The sequence below is a fragment of the Sorex fumeus genome, unplaced genomic scaffold, assembly GCF_029834395.1.
Source record: "Sorex fumeus unplaced genomic scaffold, SorFum_2.1 ptg000051l, whole genome shotgun sequence".
Lineage (NCBI taxonomy): Eukaryota > Metazoa > Chordata > Mammalia > Eulipotyphla > Soricidae > Sorex > Sorex fumeus.
The window spans coordinates 12,185,665-12,204,943 of NW_026606108.1; the positions used below are offsets into that span (position 1 = coordinate 12,185,665).

General features: G+C 48.3%; 1 protein-coding gene across 4 annotated transcripts in view; it reads right to left on the minus strand.

The window, feature by feature from the left end:
• ABLIM3 (actin binding LIM protein family member 3) overlaps nucleotides 1–19,279 on the minus strand; it is a 123,107-nt gene that overhangs the window by 46,024 nt on the left and 57,804 nt on the right. For all 4 annotated transcript variants that reach the window (XM_056124369.1, XM_056124367.1, XM_056124368.1 and 1 more), the window contains exons 4-6: nucleotides 15,649–15,832; nucleotides 12,770–12,882; nucleotides 3,170–3,296 (exon numbers count right to left, since the gene is read on the minus strand). In XM_056124369.1, the coding sequence (XP_055980344.1) occupies nucleotides 3,170–3,296; nucleotides 12,770–12,882; nucleotides 15,649–15,832 (424 nt within the window). The remainder of the gene's footprint in view (nucleotides 1–3,169; nucleotides 3,297–12,769; nucleotides 12,883–15,648; nucleotides 15,833–19,279) is intronic.

Below are 19,279 nucleotides of genomic sequence, written 5' to 3' on the forward strand. Positions count from 1 at the left end.
TCCAGCATGTCCCAGTTGTAGGGAATCATAGGACCCCTGGGGAGGCCCAGAGATCTGCATCTGGAAAACGCTGAGTGAGCCTGGGAGCCATCAAAGGTGTTGTCTAGACATCTCCCTTCTCTGCTCTTCACATTCTGACTGGCTCCAAGCAAGCACCTCTGGGGAATTCTGCTCTCCCGGCTCTCTCTTTCCACCGGTTCTCTAGACCCCCACTCTTTCCTTTATCCCCCCGAGACTCTAAAGCATCACTGAAACAACCTGTTGCAGTTTTATCTTATTCAGAAAAGGTAATGGTTCTGCAGGGCACACTTCAGGGGCACATGGGAAACATCTCTGTCCTGTGCTGTTCCTCTCAGCCAGCAATCAGGTAATCAATATGACCCACTTCTGTGTCTCCTCAACATCCTGCCTCTGAGAAAGATTCGCCTGGACTGAAACCATCCCATGATACTCTCAGAACAGTAGACAACAAGCACCTCCCTGGACTGCCTCTTCACTGCTCTGTCCTTGCTCTGTGGTGAAAAGGGTTAAAAGGGCCTTTTAATTGTTGGGATAATTATTTTCAGCCTGTCCCTACTCCTGAGAGCCACCAACATTCATGGTGTATGTGATGTGTGCCAGGGCCTCTGCTGGGTTCTGCTGGGTATTTGGGTCATCCTACGGCAGCCCTGTGAGGTTTGGTGTCTGTCATGACATGCCTCACCCAGATTTCCTGAGCATGCCGGGGCTCAGGTCTGTCACAAATGCCCAGCCAATGGCAACTCGCGGGACCTTGACTAAGAGGGGCCTCAAGGGGAATGTTTGGGACTCAACCTCCCAAGGTCGACATGGAGGTAGTTGGGGTGCCAGAGATCTGGGCCCCACCCAACTATATATATCATCCCCTAGATATATGATGATGCCTTTATGAAGTGTGATGGACGTGTGAAGGAGGGACTTCCTGCCCTTGCAGGGTAGCAGAACTGGCAGTCACAGAAGCCTGGGGGTGAGGCCTAGCGCCTCCCTCCCCTGTGGCCAGGCTGGACCCCGGGGTGCCTGCCTGGGAGAAGGGCAGTGGCAGAGTGCCCAGGATCAGCAGCTGCTGGGCCTGTCTGTGCCTGGCAAGGTCTGAGAGGAGACTGTGCCCATGAGACAAGTCTCCCACCCAACCCACAGCATCCTGTTTGTTGGGTAAGTGGGTGCGCAGAAGGGTAGCGTAACCCTTTGTACGTGTGTGTGTGTGTGGGGGTGTCCTTGTCAGGGGTTGGGGACAATGAGCCAGCAGAACTTGGGTCTAAATTCTTGGATTGGGACAAATTTGCACATAAGAGCCCAATTCGGACCCAAGGGTTGGTGAGTCCTGGGGGCTCTGGAACAGAAAGGAAAGTAGTATTTTGCAGGCATATAACAAGAGTGAAGTTCTGTGTCTGGAGTCCTCAAAAACCTGATGAGGTAAGCCTGCCTGTCCCCATTTCAAACACAAAGAGAAGTCGAATTGTATGCCGAGGTCAGGCAAACCGGGCTTCTCACCTGGGCACTGAGGCCTGAGCTGGTGCTCACATCTGCCACTCTGCTGGGCCGGGCTGCAAGGTGGGCACTCTGTGTGCGTGAGCAGACTCCTTCAGAGGAGCCCCAAGCAAACACCTCTGGGGAATTCCGATCCAGGCTCCCAGACGTCAGCCTCCCGGCTTGGCGACACTCAAGGGCACTCCTAACTTGGCAGGCCCTGGGGGGAGCGCCCACTGTAGAGTGTCAGGGCGACCTCGGCTCACCTCCAACGGGGAGCGAAGGAAAAAGCCCCAACCCCTCTGCACCCCGTTTAGTCCCCTGCTCTGTGACCTGCTCCCTCCTCAAGGCCCCTTCAGGAGACTCGCCCAGTCTAGATTCTATTTCCTGCCGCTGGAAAGGGCGTCCCCTTTCCCGGAATGTTCAATTCTTCCCTGGCGTCTCTGTCACAGTGAGGCAGGCAGCTCCCTGTTCCTTTCTGTCAGCTGCTGCCCCTGGTCTGGGTGACTCTGAAGTTGCTCCTTCTTCTCACCACAGTGTCTAGGGGTCCCCCAGGGTCTTGTGGCTCTCGGCTCAGCTCTGTTCTGCTCAGGCAGGCTGGGTAGCCAAGCTGAGCCTGAATGGCTGTTGGTCATCTTTGCTACCCCCTGTGCCTGCACTATTAATTCTGAGGCTGAGGGGGACAGAATCATCCCCTTGGCCCTGCATTCAGCCAGGCCAGAAATAACAGGCCTTTGGCCTTCTGTGCTCCCCATCTTCATTCCCGGGCTCTCTAGTCTCCCCCCGGGCAGCTAAGCTTCCCGAAACTAAGGGGAAACTGAGGCACTGCACACTCCCTGTTGGCCAGACCACTGACCCAGTGGGAGTGGCTGCAAGAGCTGTGGGTTCTGGAGAGCAGAGCTGGGGCACTGATGCTAGCCAGGAGGGTCTGTCTGGCCCCTCAGTAGGTAGGTACGGGTCGAAGAGTGTAGCCACCACTTCTTTTTAGCTTCACTCAACAATACTGTGACTGACTTGAGGCTGGGTCTCCTATCCAGGCAAAGAGCATAAACATTGTCTTCAGGGGCTGGAGTGATAGCACAGTGTTCGCCTTGCATGTGGCTGACCTGAGTTCGATTCCCAGCATCCCATGTGGTCCCCCAAGCACTGCCAGGAGTAATTCCTGAGTGCATGAGCTAGGAGTAACCCCTGTGTATCGCTGGGTGTGAGCCCAAAAGGAAAAAAAAAACCAACCAACCAAACAAAAACCATTGTCTTCAGAGCAAGTAACTTACTCCTCCAGAACCTGGTGTCCACTGCTTTTAAAATAGGGGGATCAATTCCTCCCAGGGGAATTAACGAGGCTCCAGGTGATCAGGCACACTCAGCCATTAGTATAGTATTTGTTCAGAACAACAACCATAAATAGTGCCATAAAAAACATAATTTCATGCTTAAAAGTAATCGGGAGAGGCGATCAATGGGAGACGCGACAGGTGTGCGGGGCCTCAGTGCTGGAGTCTGGGGTTGTGAGGCATGAAAGGAGGGTGCTCAGAGGGGAGGCCCTGGGAGCCTAGAGCAGAACAAAGGGAACCAGCAGAGAATCTTGGGAACCAAGACATGGGGAGGGAGCTGCTGCCCGGGCCCGGCAGAGGGCAGGGGAGGGGGAACGAGGCAGGGAGGGGCGGCTTGGGGCAAGACCCACTTGCTGATATACTCTCCGGTGAGGATGACGCTGCACGTCTGGCATTTGAAACAGCTCACGTGCCACTGCTTGTCCAGCGCCAGGAGTGACTGGCCGTGCTTGATCTCCTCCTTGCACCCAGCACAGTCTGCAAAGACAAAGGCATGCAGCTGAGCAGAGGTGGGTCCCCGTAACCACTCTCTGTCTTGGAGTGAGTCAAGAGCCCCCCTTCCGGACATAGCTTCCCACAACTGTTCCCACAACGGCCCTGGCACATGTCTGGGTGTCCCCCTGGGAGAGAGAAAGGACTGCTGGAGCCTGGTGCTTTCCACACAGGGTTCGGTGTGAGGGGGAAGGAGAAAAAGTCCTTGGGCTTCTCCAGAAAGTTCCTGTCTCTCATTCCCAGTGAAGCCCAACACTGTACTGTTCAGCCCCATATAGAAAGAAGCTTCCTGCTACTCGACATGGTCTGGATCTTTCTGCAACAGTGTCCCTTGGGAGCATTTGGACACCCACACCTGCCAAACTATACAAAATCTCTACTCAGGAAAGGCTAAGCAGCGCTCCTGCAAGGAATAATCTCAGAGTCTCTGTTCTCACTCTCTGGCCATGCGCTCAGTTGCAAGCACAGGTCTGTGCTGTGTGTTCTATGGCAGAATTGATTCTCTTGCCTAGCACTGTGTCTGGCACAGAGGGAGAAGCCAAAGCAAATCTGCTGAGTATGGAAGAGCAGGCTGATGGTACCCACGCAAGGACAGACTGTACCATGTCTGCCCACTCCCCAGTGTGCTCACACTAAACTTCCATCTCCCTAAGTAGGAAGAGAAAAGTTTGATGAGTCTGCCCTGAAGCAGAAAGGTGCCCTCTCTACATCACCACCACACTGGACTGTGCAGGCCATGAGGGGGCCCAGTGTCTGCTTATTGCTTAATCCCTGTCTGGGGAGGGGCGGGAATTGGAGCCTTGTCCAAGGTCCTTGGGAGATGCTGGTATTTGAATGGCTGATTGAATGGCAGAAGCTTTGGGCACTTTCTGGGCCCCCATGAAGCATAGGACCAACTACAGAAACTACCTCTTGGGACTGGAGAGATAGGACAGTGGGTAAGACACTTGCCTTGCACTTGGCCAACCTAGGTTCCATCCCTGGCACCCCATATGGGCTCACGAGCACTGTCAGCTGGGTTCCATGAGTGCTGAGCCAGGAGTAACCCCTGAGCCTTACTGGGTCAGAAAGAAAAGAAGAAAGAAAAAAGAAAGAAAGAAACAAAGAATGAGAGAAAGAAAGAAAGAGAGAAAGAAAGAAGAGAGAAAGAGATAAAGAAAGAAGAGAGAAAAAAAAGAAAGAAAGAAAGAAGAGAGAAGAAAGAAAGAAAGAAAGAAAGAAAGAAAGAAAGAAAGGAAGGAAGGAAGAAACAAAGAAGAAAAGAAAGAAGAAAAGAAGGAAAGAGAGAAAGAAAGAAAAAAAGAAAGAAAGAGAGAAAGAAAGAAAGACAGAAGAAAGAGTGCTTCTTGGCTGCCTTTCCAAGAGCCTTCAATGGCCCCTCACATAAAACGGGCAGCAAGATCTCTGGCTACAAAATTCTTCAAGCCCTAGGCCTGTAGAGGGGAGAACGAGAAAATTTGTGGACCAGGAGAAAAGTTTGGAAATTTCTTTCTCTCTTCCCTGGGATTAAATCTTACCCTGTGCCTGACTCCCATCCCACCCTAATAATCAGAGGTTTTAGAATATAAATTTAGAGAAGTCAAGGGCACCCACAATCCCCTTTTATATGTTTTAGTCTATACCTGGCCCAGTTCTTGGGGGTACTCCCAGATCACTGCGTGGGGGCTCTCTCGGGAGTGCTTGGGGAACCATATGCTGATGGGGATGGACTTGGGGCTCTCCCATGCACTCCAGCTCTTGAGTTCCTTCCCTAGCACTTCCCCCCACTTTGGCAGACAGAGGTCTGGTGTGTGTCAGGGCCCCAGAACTTGGCAGTTGCAATGCACCTTGGAGATATAGCCTGATGGGTCAAGACCACATACTACACTTAATCACTTATCACTTAACTTCCCGTTAGTCGTGGATTTGCTCGAGCGGGCACCAGTAATGTCTCCATTTGTCCCTGTCGCGTGCTAGTGTAGCCCAATGGCATCTGTTCGCTCTGGGAACATAAAGAGCCTCAAACCGATCGTTCATGATCTTGATGAAGAAGTCTGACCATCTGGTAGGTGGGCGGCCACGCGGTCTTTTGACATCCCGTGGAATCCAGTCGGTAATAGCTCTAGTCCAGCGGTCATCTTTAAATCTCATTACATGACCAGTCCATCTGATTTTTGACACTTTGGCAAATGAGACAGCCTCCCTGATTCTTGATCGTTGATGGATGTTGGAACTCCGGATTCTTTCTCTCATTTGAGTGAAACGTGATATTCCAAGCATAGCTCTTTCAATTCTTCTTTGGGAGACCTGAATAGCGTTCTCATCCTGTTTGCGTAGGGCCCAGGTCTCTGAGGCATATGTTAATGCAGGAAGAACAGTGGAATCAAAGAGATGTGCCCGGAGCTGGAGGTTCTTCGTCCTCTTAGCTATTTCTTTGACGCTCTTGAAGGCGTTCCAAGCTGCTCTCTTCCTCCTGCGCAGCTCGGGTGCCAGGTCATTTGTCATGTTGACCTCTCGACCTAGGTACACATAGCTGTTGCATTCGGAGATGGTCGTTCCGTTGAGAGCGAATGGGGCATCAGGAACGAGGCTGTTTCTCATAAACATTGTCTTCGTAAGATTCAGCTGTAGTCCTACCTTTCCACACTCACGGTCAAAGTCGGCCAGCATTTGTGCCGCTTGGCTGATGTTTGGTGTTATTAAAACAATGTCATCAGCAAAGCAGAGGTGGTGTAGTTGCTGACCATCTATCTTCACTCCCATTCCTTCCCATTCCAGTCGTCGCATGATGTTCTCGAGGGTGGCACTGAAGAGTTTCGGTGAAATGGTATCACCCTGCCGAACCCCTCTTCTGACATCAACGATCACTTCTTTGTAGAATGGTGAGATCCTGGTAGTGAATCCGCAATACAGCTCACGGAGGATCTTGATGTATTGGGCTTGAATGCCCTGATTGGCTAGGGCTTCAATGACTGCTTCCGTCTCAACAGAATCAAAGGCCTTCTTTAAATCAATGAACGTTAAACAGAGCGGCATCTTGAACTCCCGAGAAACCTCAATGAGCTTGGTTATCGTGTGGATATGGTCAATGGTGCTGAATCCTTTGCGGAACCCGGCTTGCTCGCATGGTTGTCCTTCATCTAGTGTTCTGCCAATCCTATTTAGGATGACTCAAGTGAACAACTTGTAGATGACAGACAATAGGCAGATCGGGCGATAGTTGCCAATGTCATGGATGTCTCCCTTCTTGAACAGTAGTACGGTCCTGCTGGTTTTCCATTGGGACGGAACCTTGCATTCAGACAGGTAGTGTGTGAAGAGCCGAGCCAGTGAATTGATGAGTACTGATGGCAGGTTCTTCAGGTGTTCAGGTCTGACCTTGTCTGGGCCGGGTGCTGTTTGCTTCTTTACCGATGAAATGGCGTGTCAGATTTCGGAAGGGAGAACGTTGGGAACAACATATCCATCCTGTGGAATTTGGTATGTCGGCAAGTGGACATGGCTATCGAAGAGATTTGAGTAGAAGTCATGGATAATTTTCTCCATTGCCGTTCTGGAGGATGTAATGGATCCATCAGGACGTCGGAGGGCAGTCATCTTGGTCTTGTAGTTGGCAAAGGACAGGCGGGCGTTACGAATACTTTTCCCGGCTTCTGCCGCATCTACCAGCACTTCTGCTCTTCTCTCTTTGAGGTCTTCCTTGATCGCATCTCTGCACTGCTTTGGGAGCTCGGACGTTAGCTTGTGGTTGCCTGAGGCATGCGCCAAACCACGCTGGCGAATAAGCTCAAGAGTTTTCGAAGACAGGCTTTTTTTGTGACTATCTCTCTCTTGGCGTTCCTCGCACATTCATGGAGGTGCTGTACCAGTCGATCATATTCCTCGTCAATGTTGTCAACAATGGCATCTTCCCATGTTGCCGCAATAGTGCCAAAGAGCTCTCAGGACGCTTTCCAGACCCGCGTGGCAGCTCCGGCTGAGACTCACGCACGACTGAAGACCCACAGAACAAGATAAGCGGAACTCTCTGAGACCTTGGACTCCAGGCTCGGCGGACCCAGGGACAGAGATTCTCTGCTTGCTCCCACCAACCACAGGTGACAAAGGGATTCTAATCAGGAGCCCCACCCTACCCTGCCCTGTCTGCTTCCACCAACCACCCATGGATCGGATTGCGCACAGAAGACCCACCCTACCCCTACTGGGACCAGATAAATACTCCACTGGCAGACACTACGGACACTACCTCCACTACCCAGCCGCCGCCACACTCCAGGACGCTTTCCAGCCGCGCGACACATCATAAGACACTGAATACCCATCTTCCGGAATTGTCGTACCATATTTGATAGGGTTCAAATATGGTAACACCTACAAGGGCAATTAGAGGTCGCCCCAAAAGCCTCTATCCCTCTCGAAAAGACTGGCAAGCTACCGAGAGTATTCCGCCTGCATGGAAGAGCCTGACAAGCTATCCGTTGTGTATTCGATATGCCAAAATCAGTAACTACAACTGGTCTCATTCACCTGACCCTGAAGGCTTCACTGACACGGCAGCACTGGCAAGCTCCCCGTGATGTATTCAATATGCCAGACACAGTAACAACAAAGTCTCCAATGGAGACGTTACTGGGCCCGCTTGAGCAAATCGATGATCAACAGGAGGGCCTTTACTTTTACCTTTACTTCTGGAACTGTGAGTTATCATGGATGGTCTTGGTTGACATAATGAACTCAGACAGTCTCTCACCCTGTTTGTTCCATTCTAGGCCATGGGTCCCCATGTGAAGTTCTTCAGCTGATCTTCTCGGTCTTATCTTGGCATTAAAATCACTGACAATGATCTTGTAGAAGGTGTGGTCTTCTTTATAGAACTTCTCCAGCTCCATGTAGAACTTCTCAATTTCTCTTTCATCATAATGAGATGTTGGTGCGTAGACAACGAAGATAGAAACTGCCGGCAGTGAGCCACATCTATTCAAATGTAAACGTCCGATTTGGGTTGTTAGGCATTCGAATGAATCAATGCTCATGGCCAAGTTTGTGTTGACAGGGACACCGATGCCTCCGACACCTCTTTTATCGCATGTTCCGAGGAACAATTCTTCTCCGAGAGGGGCGGAGGAATCGAACTCGGGTTGGCCATGTTGTCTGCGTGCAAGGCAAACACCCTACCGCTGTTCTATCTCTCTGATGTCGCTGTTGTCCCAAAATTCCAAACGGGAATGGACCACCGTCTCCTTCGTGCAAAATTCTACTTCACAGAGCGGGGAGAAAAGGCTGCAAAGTTTAAAAAGAGAACTCCCAGAACGACCACCAACTGGGAGCTCTTTGGCAGTATTGCAGCAACATGGGAAGATGCCATACTACACTAGAGCCAGTAAAAATTTCCAGGTTTCCCATTTACCCTCCACTGTGATCTGTAAACTTTACAGTAATGTCCAGTAATGTCCAGAGGGACTACTGTTAAATTAAGTTAAAAAATACTTCATTGTGAAAAAAAAGGTTAAACATCACTGGAGCTTTCAGCAGGTCCTAAATCTTTTTGGAGGTGACGGATCTTGGCTCAGATTCACAGAGTGTTTGGTCACACACACCCCACAAGGTAGATCCACACCCCCCTGAGAGGTACTCTGTCCCCTTCCAGGCAGCCTGCCTTCAAGGAAGGAAGTTCACTTGGCACAGGCAAGGAGTTATGATGCTGTCCCAACTGGTCAGCGATGCTCAGTTCCATGCGATGACACCTATTTCAGGCATCCTAGAATAAGGTTTTGTAAACCTTTTCCATGGATGACCACTTTTCACCTGAGGAACGCAACATGGTGAGCCCTGCTGGAACTACCTCAGATTCATGACAGTGTCGACTCTGGATTTCTCTCATCACTGTGTGTTCAGGAACTTTTTACTGTTGCCATTTTTTTGGACCCTCTACATTCAGTTATGTGACACCCCCTCCCAGTGGGTGACAGCCTCAGTTTATATTGACAGGGGCTGGTCCCCACTCTCACTGCTTTCTTCAAACACACAAAGACAAGGACAGCTTTCTCTTCTATGTTTCTCACACTTCACCAGTCTGTTTATCCACTGGCCAAGTTCACTGTGGATCTCAAGGAGAGAAACAGGCCGTGACCAGCCACACAGTCACCACCTCTTCCAGAAAACATATCCAGAGCTGCCTGTCTCTTGACACTCCGATAATGACCCCCAGCCTCTAAGATGAACTCAGTGTCTTGAGGTAAAATTTAGGAGGCAGCCAAGTACTGTTAGAGGTTCGGCTCAGTGGTGAGTGGCCGAGGGGAGATGTCGGCACCCCTACTTTCTGGCGGTCTGATGGCTGAGCCCAGTTGCTTCACTGCAGTAGCTTCCGCTGGGAGATGGAACCTTAGTCAGGCTTGCAAGGACTCAGCACTGTGTCTCACACACGTGGCCACTAAGTGTCCACCACCGTTATTTCACATTCTTGTGTCTTTGACGGGGAAGCCTTTAATGGGCACTGTCCGACTCTGACCGCTGTTGTGCCGTTCTGGGTGCCTGCCCACTGGGCTTTTCTGTTCAGGCCTCATGGCTCCTCCTCCACTATGCTGGCTTCGGATGTTCCAAGATCTTTCCCTCCCTCTTCTTTCCCCTTTCACTTTTAACCATGGGCAGAGCCTGGCTCCTACTGGGGAGTGTGATGTGAAAAACAGAGCCAGGAAGGCCACACCCTGTTCCCAGTTTGCTGCAGAGCCAACTGTCCACTCCTCTGCTGCTCTGTGTTCCAGAATTACAACCACCAGCTGGCAGAAAGTCTTCTCCAAATCCCTCCATCTGCTGAGGTCTCTAAAGGCCCGACAGCCATTTTTAGTACCTCCTGCACACTCAGATCAACAAAAGTAAGTGGCTTTCGTAACTTACTATCTGCGGGACTTTGGACAAGTCACTTAGGATCAGTGGGTCTCTGTTTGCTCATCTATAAAGCAACTCACTCTTATCTACTTCAGAGTCACAATGACTAAAGGAGATGTTATGAAGAGAAAATTTAGTACAGCACTGGACACTACAAATGGTCAGTGTTAGCAGAGCTGGTGGCCAAGGTGGTAGGGACCATCTTTTTTCCTGGTAGTAAATGTGGTCATTTCGGTGCTGCACTAGCCACAATGGCGGTGGTGCTCATGAGTGTTGGTTGTGATGGTGGTGATGATGGTGACGTTTCTACTGTTGCTGGTCTCAATGAGGTCTGTGGGGGAAACATTCCTTCTTCCTGTGATAAGTAACATGAGTTTTTCCCTTTAATGGTTCCTGAGTATTCTTGATCTCCTTTGAAGTCATTGCTTCCATGATTCATCCTCTGGAGTTAAAACGTCACATACCCGAATTTTAAAAAAATTCACTTTCTCTTTGTTTTCCTTTTCTAAGAAATGTTCTTAGCACTCTCAGGTTTTGGTTCCACTTACCCTTGGGGTCTCAGGTGATGTCATTCTGCAGCAGGAACAGTTACCACCTCCAGAGAGAAGACATTTCTACAAACTTTGTTCCCTGAAGACCCACCAAGGATGTCTTTACTTGTTGAGTCACAACAAGAGAAGTTGAAATGCCTCTTCTCCCATAGAGACTGACAGGTGTCATTATTCCTCTTCTTTGCTCTGCCCTCAGAGCTAGAGAATGATGGAGGGGACATTTAGCAGTCTCCCCTAGCACATACTCATGTGGAAGATTCCCGGAGTCTGACGTACATGTGGCATGAGCTGAGAGAAATAACAATAGATGCAGAATGCCTCTTCTCCGCCCTCCAGGGCGTTTGCTTTCTAAAGGAATCCTGCTGGAACAGCATCCTACGTGTTCTATTTGGACATATACATTACTTTGATTCTCATCACTGAGGATTTGGTTCCCACAAAGCTAGGTCGACCTAGTGTCAGGGAAGCCAGGGGACTGCTTTCCACGCCACAGGGGAGCAGTTCCAGATCCCCGACTTGCCTTTTTGCAGCCTCACACGCTGTCCTGCAGTCCCCACCTCCCACCCCAAACTCTCATCAGCTGCACCCTGAGGCCCTGGTCGGCATGGCAGCACCCCAGCAAGCTGTCCCATTGGAGGACATGTTTGAGAAGTTATGGCAAGTTGGGGTGATTCTTCGCCACCTGCAAAGGAAGCAGCAGACTTGTGGGAGGGAGGTCACTGCACATTCTGCATGAAGGAACTACTGACTGGCATGGGGCAGCGGGGAGGGGGACTTCCCCCAGCTCACCACACTGGGTGGGCTCGAATGGGTCCCTGGGAGCTGAGCTCTGCTGACTCGGGTGTTCCGTGCTCCACTGGGTGGGCAGCAGCTGGCGTGCGGTCTCTGCAGGAGCGCAGCTTAAGCCCTGGCACCCAGGCCCACACAGGGACACTGCGCAGCGGGCTAATGGCTGGTCACTGATTCTGCCCATGCAGCCGAAGCATCATGTAACATGAACAAGAGCTGAGCCTGGTGGGTCCCCAGACATCAGGGGCTCATTCATGTGTGAGGGGCCCGAGCAGTTGAGCGCTTGATGGTAGTGATTTAGACAGCTTGCCACCAGCTATCCAGTGGAGAGGCTTTTCCAGACTTTAGAATCCCTGTTCCCAGAGACCCCATTCATCCTTGGTCCTTCACTCCCCCCACCCCCAGGGCTGCTAAGAAAGCGTAACATTAATCAGGTCCCAATAGACATCTCCCCTTCTCTAGATAGGGCTCTCAAACTTGGAAGAATCAATGAATCACATAGGATGATAAAGAATGTGATTTCTAGGTTCCATTCTGAGCAGTCCGAGGTGGGTCTGAAAATTTGTATTTTTACCAGATACAGATGCAATGCCACACTACACACAGGCTAAGAGACACGTCTTTGTGGGATGTTCTCGAATCTCCCTTCTCAGAGTTCCAGTGGTATTTGTAAAAACTGAGAACCACTAGGGCTGGAGCGATAGCACAGTGGGTAGGGCGTTTGCCTTGCATGCAGCCAACCCAGGTTCAAATCCCAGAATCCCATATGGTCCCCTGAGCACTGCCAGAAATAATTCCTGAGTGCAGAGCCAGGAGTACCCATGTGCATTGCCGGGTGTGACCCAAAAAGCAAAAAACAAAAAAAACAAACAAAAAAATAAAAACAAACAAAAACTGAGAACCACTTACAATTAGACACTTGATCATCTCTGTTAGGGGGGGCCCTGGGGACTTGGGGACTCAGAGAGGAGGTGAAATCAGGAACCCAGCTCCTCCCACAAAAGCCCACCCAAATGGCCACCATGTGGCTGGCCCACACCATTTCCAGCTGGGCAGCCTGCTTTGCCCACGCTGGTGCCTGGGGAGGCTTGTGAGTCTGGGCTGTGTGCCAACTGGGTCATGCTTCTGATGTGCTCCAGAGTGGGAATCTCCCCACTTCTCAAACAAGCCTAAGAAAACAGTTACTAGTGCTGGCACTCAGGAAGCGGGGAGACAGTGTCTGCAGAGGGGAGGTGCTGGTATGGGAGGACTCACGGCTTGGTCCACGAATCTTGATGGGTTTATTGCTGGCCATGGACTGGGAGCACGTCTGACACACGCATTCTTTCCCGCTGAAAGTCACTTTGTCTCCAATGGGGAAAGGCTTCCTGTAAGGGGGACGAGGTAGACATTCAACACTTCCTCTACAGAGGGGTTCCCTGTGTGCTCCAAATTCTTTAGTAAACTGTGGAATTGGTTGGGTAAGGCACTCAACTAGGAACTAGGGACCTGACATTACTGTTTTTTCCTTTTTTGTGTGTGTGTGTGTTTGGCCCACACTCAGCAGTATTCAGTACTCCTGGCTTTGTACTCAGGTACTACTTGGGGGACCATATGTGCTGCCGAAGATTGAACCCAGGTCAGTTGTGTGAAAGGATACCTATTCCCATACTATCGCTCTGGTCCACATGATATCATTTAAACCCTGGGCTGATCACAGCATGAGCTTACTTGTCTCATTTGTAGAAAAACGAGTTGACATCTCCTCCTGCAGTTGTTCCCTTTTCCTGAATAATTGCAATCATTTTGAAGATTAAGATGAAATAGAACTTAACTAGAAATTTATCTGGGCCTTGGTTCCCTTCACCAATTTGTACTGTGAATCTCTGTATTCAGACTTTTTACTTCTTGTTATATCAATACTGAGAACTTTCATTTAAATGAAAAAAATCATCTATTTCTTCCAGTTTCAAGCTGCCACAGATTTGTATATAATGTTCAAGCAGAACTCTGAAGTTCTATATTAGAGTGTCCTATATTATAGAGTTCTATATTGTTTTCATACTGCAATCATTTTTAATTTGTTTTTCCCCTCCTCCTTTTAAAAATAGCCATCCTCAAGAATGGTTTATCTAGTTTACTGGCCTTTCCAAATAGTCAGTATTTGGACTTTGTCATTATCTGTTTTATTTGCTTACTTATTTAGCAAACATGCACATGGAATTTACTGTGTTTAAAACTGTTTTAAGCACTTTACAAATATTAAGTTTATATTTTTATAGCCTGTATAATTTTAAAGCTTCTGTATATACATGCTCATATATATATATATATATATATGCTATGATGTATAAAGAGCCTCATTTCATTGGCAAGAAAAGTTATTTTGTATTCCTCACTTAGCACTGACTATTTTCACTAATAATTTCCATTGAGATCAATATCTAAAATCTTTAGGCTTTGCAATATGCTGTCTTCTCTCCAAACAACTTCTTTTACTATAATCTAGGCAGTTTCAAGGTCTTTAACCTCTGCATGAGAGCAGGTTGAGTGATGCAGCTCAGAAGTTTCAAGCTCCTAAGTGTTAGTCTCCCTATGAATAGAAACTTGGTGGACTTCTCAGCACTGACAATCCGGGGTGTGGCTGCCCCCAGTCTTGCAGCGTGGAATGCCTGCTATGGGCTTTGATGAGATGGCAAATTCATTGTATTTTGTATCCAGGACATGACTAGTGTGCATGATACACACACACACACACACACACACACACACACACACACACACACACCTAGGGACTGCCTTGCAGCTATGTACCACAACTGATGGAATAAGAGGAGTCCTGGAAGTCACTGAGCCCAGGCACAGTCTTGTGTCAAAAGGACATAGCACAGCTGTGGACACCCACTTTGTCTTCATGAGTTTAACAAAACTTCCCATTGTGCTCGCTAGTAGATCTGTGGTAGAGCCTTTGCCTTACATATGTGAGATCCTGAGCTCAATCCAATGACAAAAATTTTTCATCGTAAGTGGGCAAATGACCAAACATACTATACTGTAAACAATAATGCCCAAAAGGAAGGAGAGAGAGGAAGAGAGGGAAGGAGAGGGAGGGAGGGGGGAAGGGAGACAGACAGAGAGAAGAGAGAGAGAGGAGAGAGAGGAGAGAGGAGAGAGAGAAAGAGAGGGGAGAGAGAGAAGTAAAGGGCCTGCCATAGAGGCAGGCTAGGGCGGGGCGGGGGGTGTGGCGGGAGAGAGCTGTTGGTGTTGGGAAATAACACTGATGGAGGGATGGGTGTTGGAACAGTGTATAACTGAAAACTTTCATGAAGGCTTTGTAACTGTATCTCACGGTGACAGGATGATTCAATAAAAAAAATACATTAAAAAAACTTTCACCGTGACTTAATTGGAGTAGTCCATTAAATTTTAATGTATTTGTGGGCAGGTCTGAAGGTTTTCTTATTTGTTCCATCTTCTTAATGTAGTGTTTGGCATGCAGTGCCCAGTAATGTCCATTTGCTAAGTTAACCAGTGACTGGGATATTGGAGGTGAGGGAGGGGTGAGGGTGATCTTTCTGTCATCAGGGATGTCTGAAAGGCTAGATGATGACCGTTATTATAACAAAAGGGGCAATAAAAGCAGATATGTAGCAGTGGGAGGTTCTGGTGGTACAGCAGATAGAAATATGAACTGAGGTCTTTGTGTGCATTATGTCCCCTATATTCCTAAAATATGCAACACAGAATGTTAATGCCCATTTTGTTAGTAGATAAGTCAAAGCTCACAAAGGCTGGTTATCAGTAGACAGCCTTGTGCCACGTGCAGCTGTGATAAAGGGAGCCGGGACCACATCTGGGGCTGCCAAAGTGGATTCCGAGAAGTGGGATACTCAGTGGTTCCCCTGGGATGCTCCAAAGCATACTGGGAGCTCAGACCTTCACTCTGCCTTCATCACACACCAGTTAGTGTTTCACATTACATGGCATTTGACAATGAAGATTCAGCTGCTAAAAGGCTTAGAAACCACTGTCTGGTCAGTGCCTTCATCCCTGAGTCTAGAAATCCAAGCTCCCAGAACAATGGCCAGCACCCAGAGCTGCCAGATAGAGCTTGTCCACCCTCCCCTGGGGCTCAGGCAGAAGTTCCCACTCACCTGCATAGGCTGCACACAAAGCACTTGGGATGGTAGGTACGGCCCAGGGCAGAGATGACCTCGCCGGTGATGAAATCCCGGCAACTGTCACAGCGGGTGCCGTAGAGTTGCTGGTAGTCCTGGGTGCAGATGTACTCCTGGTTCTTGAAGAAGAAGCCTGACTGGGCCAGGGCGCAGCCACACACTTGGGGAAACCAGAGAATGTTAGAGTTGGTTGAGCCCATGGGAGGTTGCAAGCACAGGATTTCCACTGGGTCACCATGAATCAAGAATGGTGGCATGTCACAGAGCTATGGGGGCCAGACTCTCTCTCTCTCTCTCTCTCTCTCTCTCTCTCTCTCTCTCTCTCTCTCTCTCTTCCTTCTTTTTTTCTTTTTGAGGTCCTCTAGCAAAGTGTTTTATTTATTTTTTTGGGGGGGATGTAGTAACCTATTTATTTTTAAATGAAGTTATTTATAATAACTCATTGCATTTAACATTCAAATATCAATCCTACCACCATTGCACATTCACACCACTATAATTCGAATGTTTCCACCCCAAATCCCAAATCGTGTCCCCCAAAGCAGAACAAAACAATTAATTTTGAATTGCTTGTTATGAATGGGGCAATTATTTCTTTAATGTAGCCTGCAACAGCATAGAAAAAAATGCTCACTCATGATTTGGGAAATACAAATCAAAACAACAATGAGATATCTCACACCAATGAGAATGTCACATATCAAAAAGTCTGGAACTAGCCAGTGTTGGTGGGGATGGATGTAGTGAGAAAGGAATCCTTATCCACTGCTGGTGGGAATGTTGTCTGGTTCAGCCTCTATGGGAAGCAATATGGAGATGTCCCCCTTCCAAAAAAAAAAACAGGAATAGAATTGCCACATGATGTTGTGATGCCACTTCTTGGCATTTATCCCCCAAACACAAACACACTGATTCGAAGGATATATGTGTGCCATGTTCACTGCTGCACTTATTACAATAGTCAAAATATGGAAACAACTCAAATCTGCAACTATAGAGGAATGGATCAAGAAATTGTGGTGTATAGACACAATGGAATGTAGCTCCAAGAATGAACAAAATCATGCAATTCGCCCTGACAAAGATGGAACTAGTAAATATTAGGCTGAGTGATTCGGAAGGAAAGGAAATAGATGCAGAATGATCTCTCATAAGTAGGCCTTAAAACATACACAACAAGGTAGCAACAAAGGGCTGAAAGAAACAAAGGGGGGAACTGACCCACACAATTGAGTTGTTGTTGGTGGGATTTGAAAGAGAGGGGCATGGGAATTTTATTATCTCAACCAATACAAGGTGGGAGGAAGTGGAGTAAAGACCACCTGCATCTGGATCCCTGGGGGGTTTTGAAGACATCGATGCCTGGGCCTATACTGCTCACCCTGGGTTAGGTCCCAGAATACTCCCTTTAGCAGGCAGATTGGGAGGCTCACTGGCTTCAGGATCTGGGAAATCCTCACGGAAAGCTGGAGGCTCTGTAGTTCACACAATGGCACATAGCTGCATTGTCATAGATTTCAGGGAAGCATCAGTTAACAATGCCTGGGTACCTGCTACCAGCATGACTGCTACAGAAGAGCAGGGTAGAAACCTCCTTAATGAGACAATCGAGTAGGGGAGGGGGGATGGATGATTTGAATTTTACTGTCTGTTCTTGCTATCATCACTAAAGTTTTAGTCTGTTCTCTTTTGGGAAGCAATCCCTCAACAGGGAAGAGGCAACATGGGTACAGAGAGAAAACAGTTCAGGGAGAAAGACTGGTGCAGACACCAAGGACTGTTTGTGGGGAGAAAAAATATCAGAGGCAGTGTGAAGAGAGTATGGGAGGCTTCCTGGAGGAAGCAGTCTCTGAGCTGAACTTCCTAGAAATAGAATGAGCCAAGGCACAGAGGCACCAAATGGTGCAGGGGATATTCATGTGGAGATGGGGTAGAGGGAGACTGTTGATTTAGGAAATAGGAGGAAGGAACCCATGGAAATATTGCAGACTAGTTGGAGCAGGGCTGGAGTCTGGCTGAAGTATAGACTTTGTGGGATACTGAGAAGCCTCGGATGAATCCCGCCCCCCCCCCAAATTGTAAAGATTTTTTAATGACATGATTTATGAGGCAAAGAAATGCATCTGAGATAAAGACACAAAATTAACTAATTAATTGTCACTGTCACTGTCCTCCCGTTGTTCATAGATTTGCTCGAGCGGGCCCAGTAATGTCTCCATTGTGAGACTTCTGTTACTGTGTTTGGCATATTGAATACGTCATGGGTAGCTTGCCAGGCTTTGCCGTACAGGCAAGATACTCTCAGTAGCTTGCTGGGCTCTCTGAGAGGGGCGGAAGAATCGAACTCGGGTCGGCCATATTGGCCACTTGCAAGGCAAATGCCCTATCGGCTGTGCTATTGCACCAGCCCAACTAATTAATTAAATAAAACAAAAATAAACTTTCAGACTATTATACAAATTAATGGTTCCCAGAGGGGAAGGGGAAGGAAGGTGGGTAAATCAGGTAAAAGTATCCAACTGTGTAGATATCCAACTGGAATTCAGTGGTGACTTAATCTAGAACATTCAGACATTGGTTCATAGGTGCAAAACTAAAACTTATAGGATGTTATCATGTATATCACTTTACTAGTTGAATGTGTTTTCTTTTTCCATTAATATAAACACAAATTTAAATGCTTAAAATTATTTTGAAAAACCTATAACATACAAAAGTAGGAAGAAAATGATCCCCAATCACCCAGTTGTGAAAATGATCAATTGCACTTTTTTTTTGCTTTTTTGGGGTCACACTCGGCGATGCACAGGGGTTACTCCTGGCTCTGCACTCAGGAGTTATTCCTGGTGGTGCTCGGGGGACCATATGGGATGCTGGGAATCGAACCCGGGTTGGCCGCTTGCAAGGCAAACGTCCTACCCGCTGTGCTATTCCTCCAGCCCTGCACTTTTGCATTTTGAATTGAGAGATAATGTGACTGGATAAGGACTTCCATAAGATCTTTTGGGATAACCTTGAGAACAATATGATGGCATCTAAGCTACACAATAGGAGAGTCTATGGATATAATTGCAGGTGCGTGAAACACTGATTCTAACTCCTCCTCCCAAAGATCTTATAAATGTGGGAAATGAAATTTCCCTCTGAGAATGAAGTTATGAAACTGACACCATATGTGCAAAGCAGAGAGAGGCAAAGTATCTTCCAAGAGATTGGATGTTTCTAAGGGCCACCAGCAGTACTGCGGTATTGATCCAGCTAAGGCAGGGATGGTTATCTGGGAAAGGGCAGATGAGTAGCCACAGGAGGGTCACCTGAGAGCCCATCCAAACCTGGGGCCACCTCCCCACTCTTGCTCTGAGTCTGCATTCTCCAGGTGATGGAGAATTGGACTTAATTCCCATACTTCCCACTTGTGGGACTAAAGCAACTAACCAGGGCATCATAAACCAGTGCTCTGGGAACCACAACTCCTGCTTATACTGAAAACCAGGCCATCTGGTTTCACATCCCAAGTTCCCAAGGCGTAGTTGGCAGCCAGCTTTTTCAAACATGACCCTTGTCGGAGAAACCAAGCAGCCATGGTGTAAGTTCTAGCCAGGGCCAG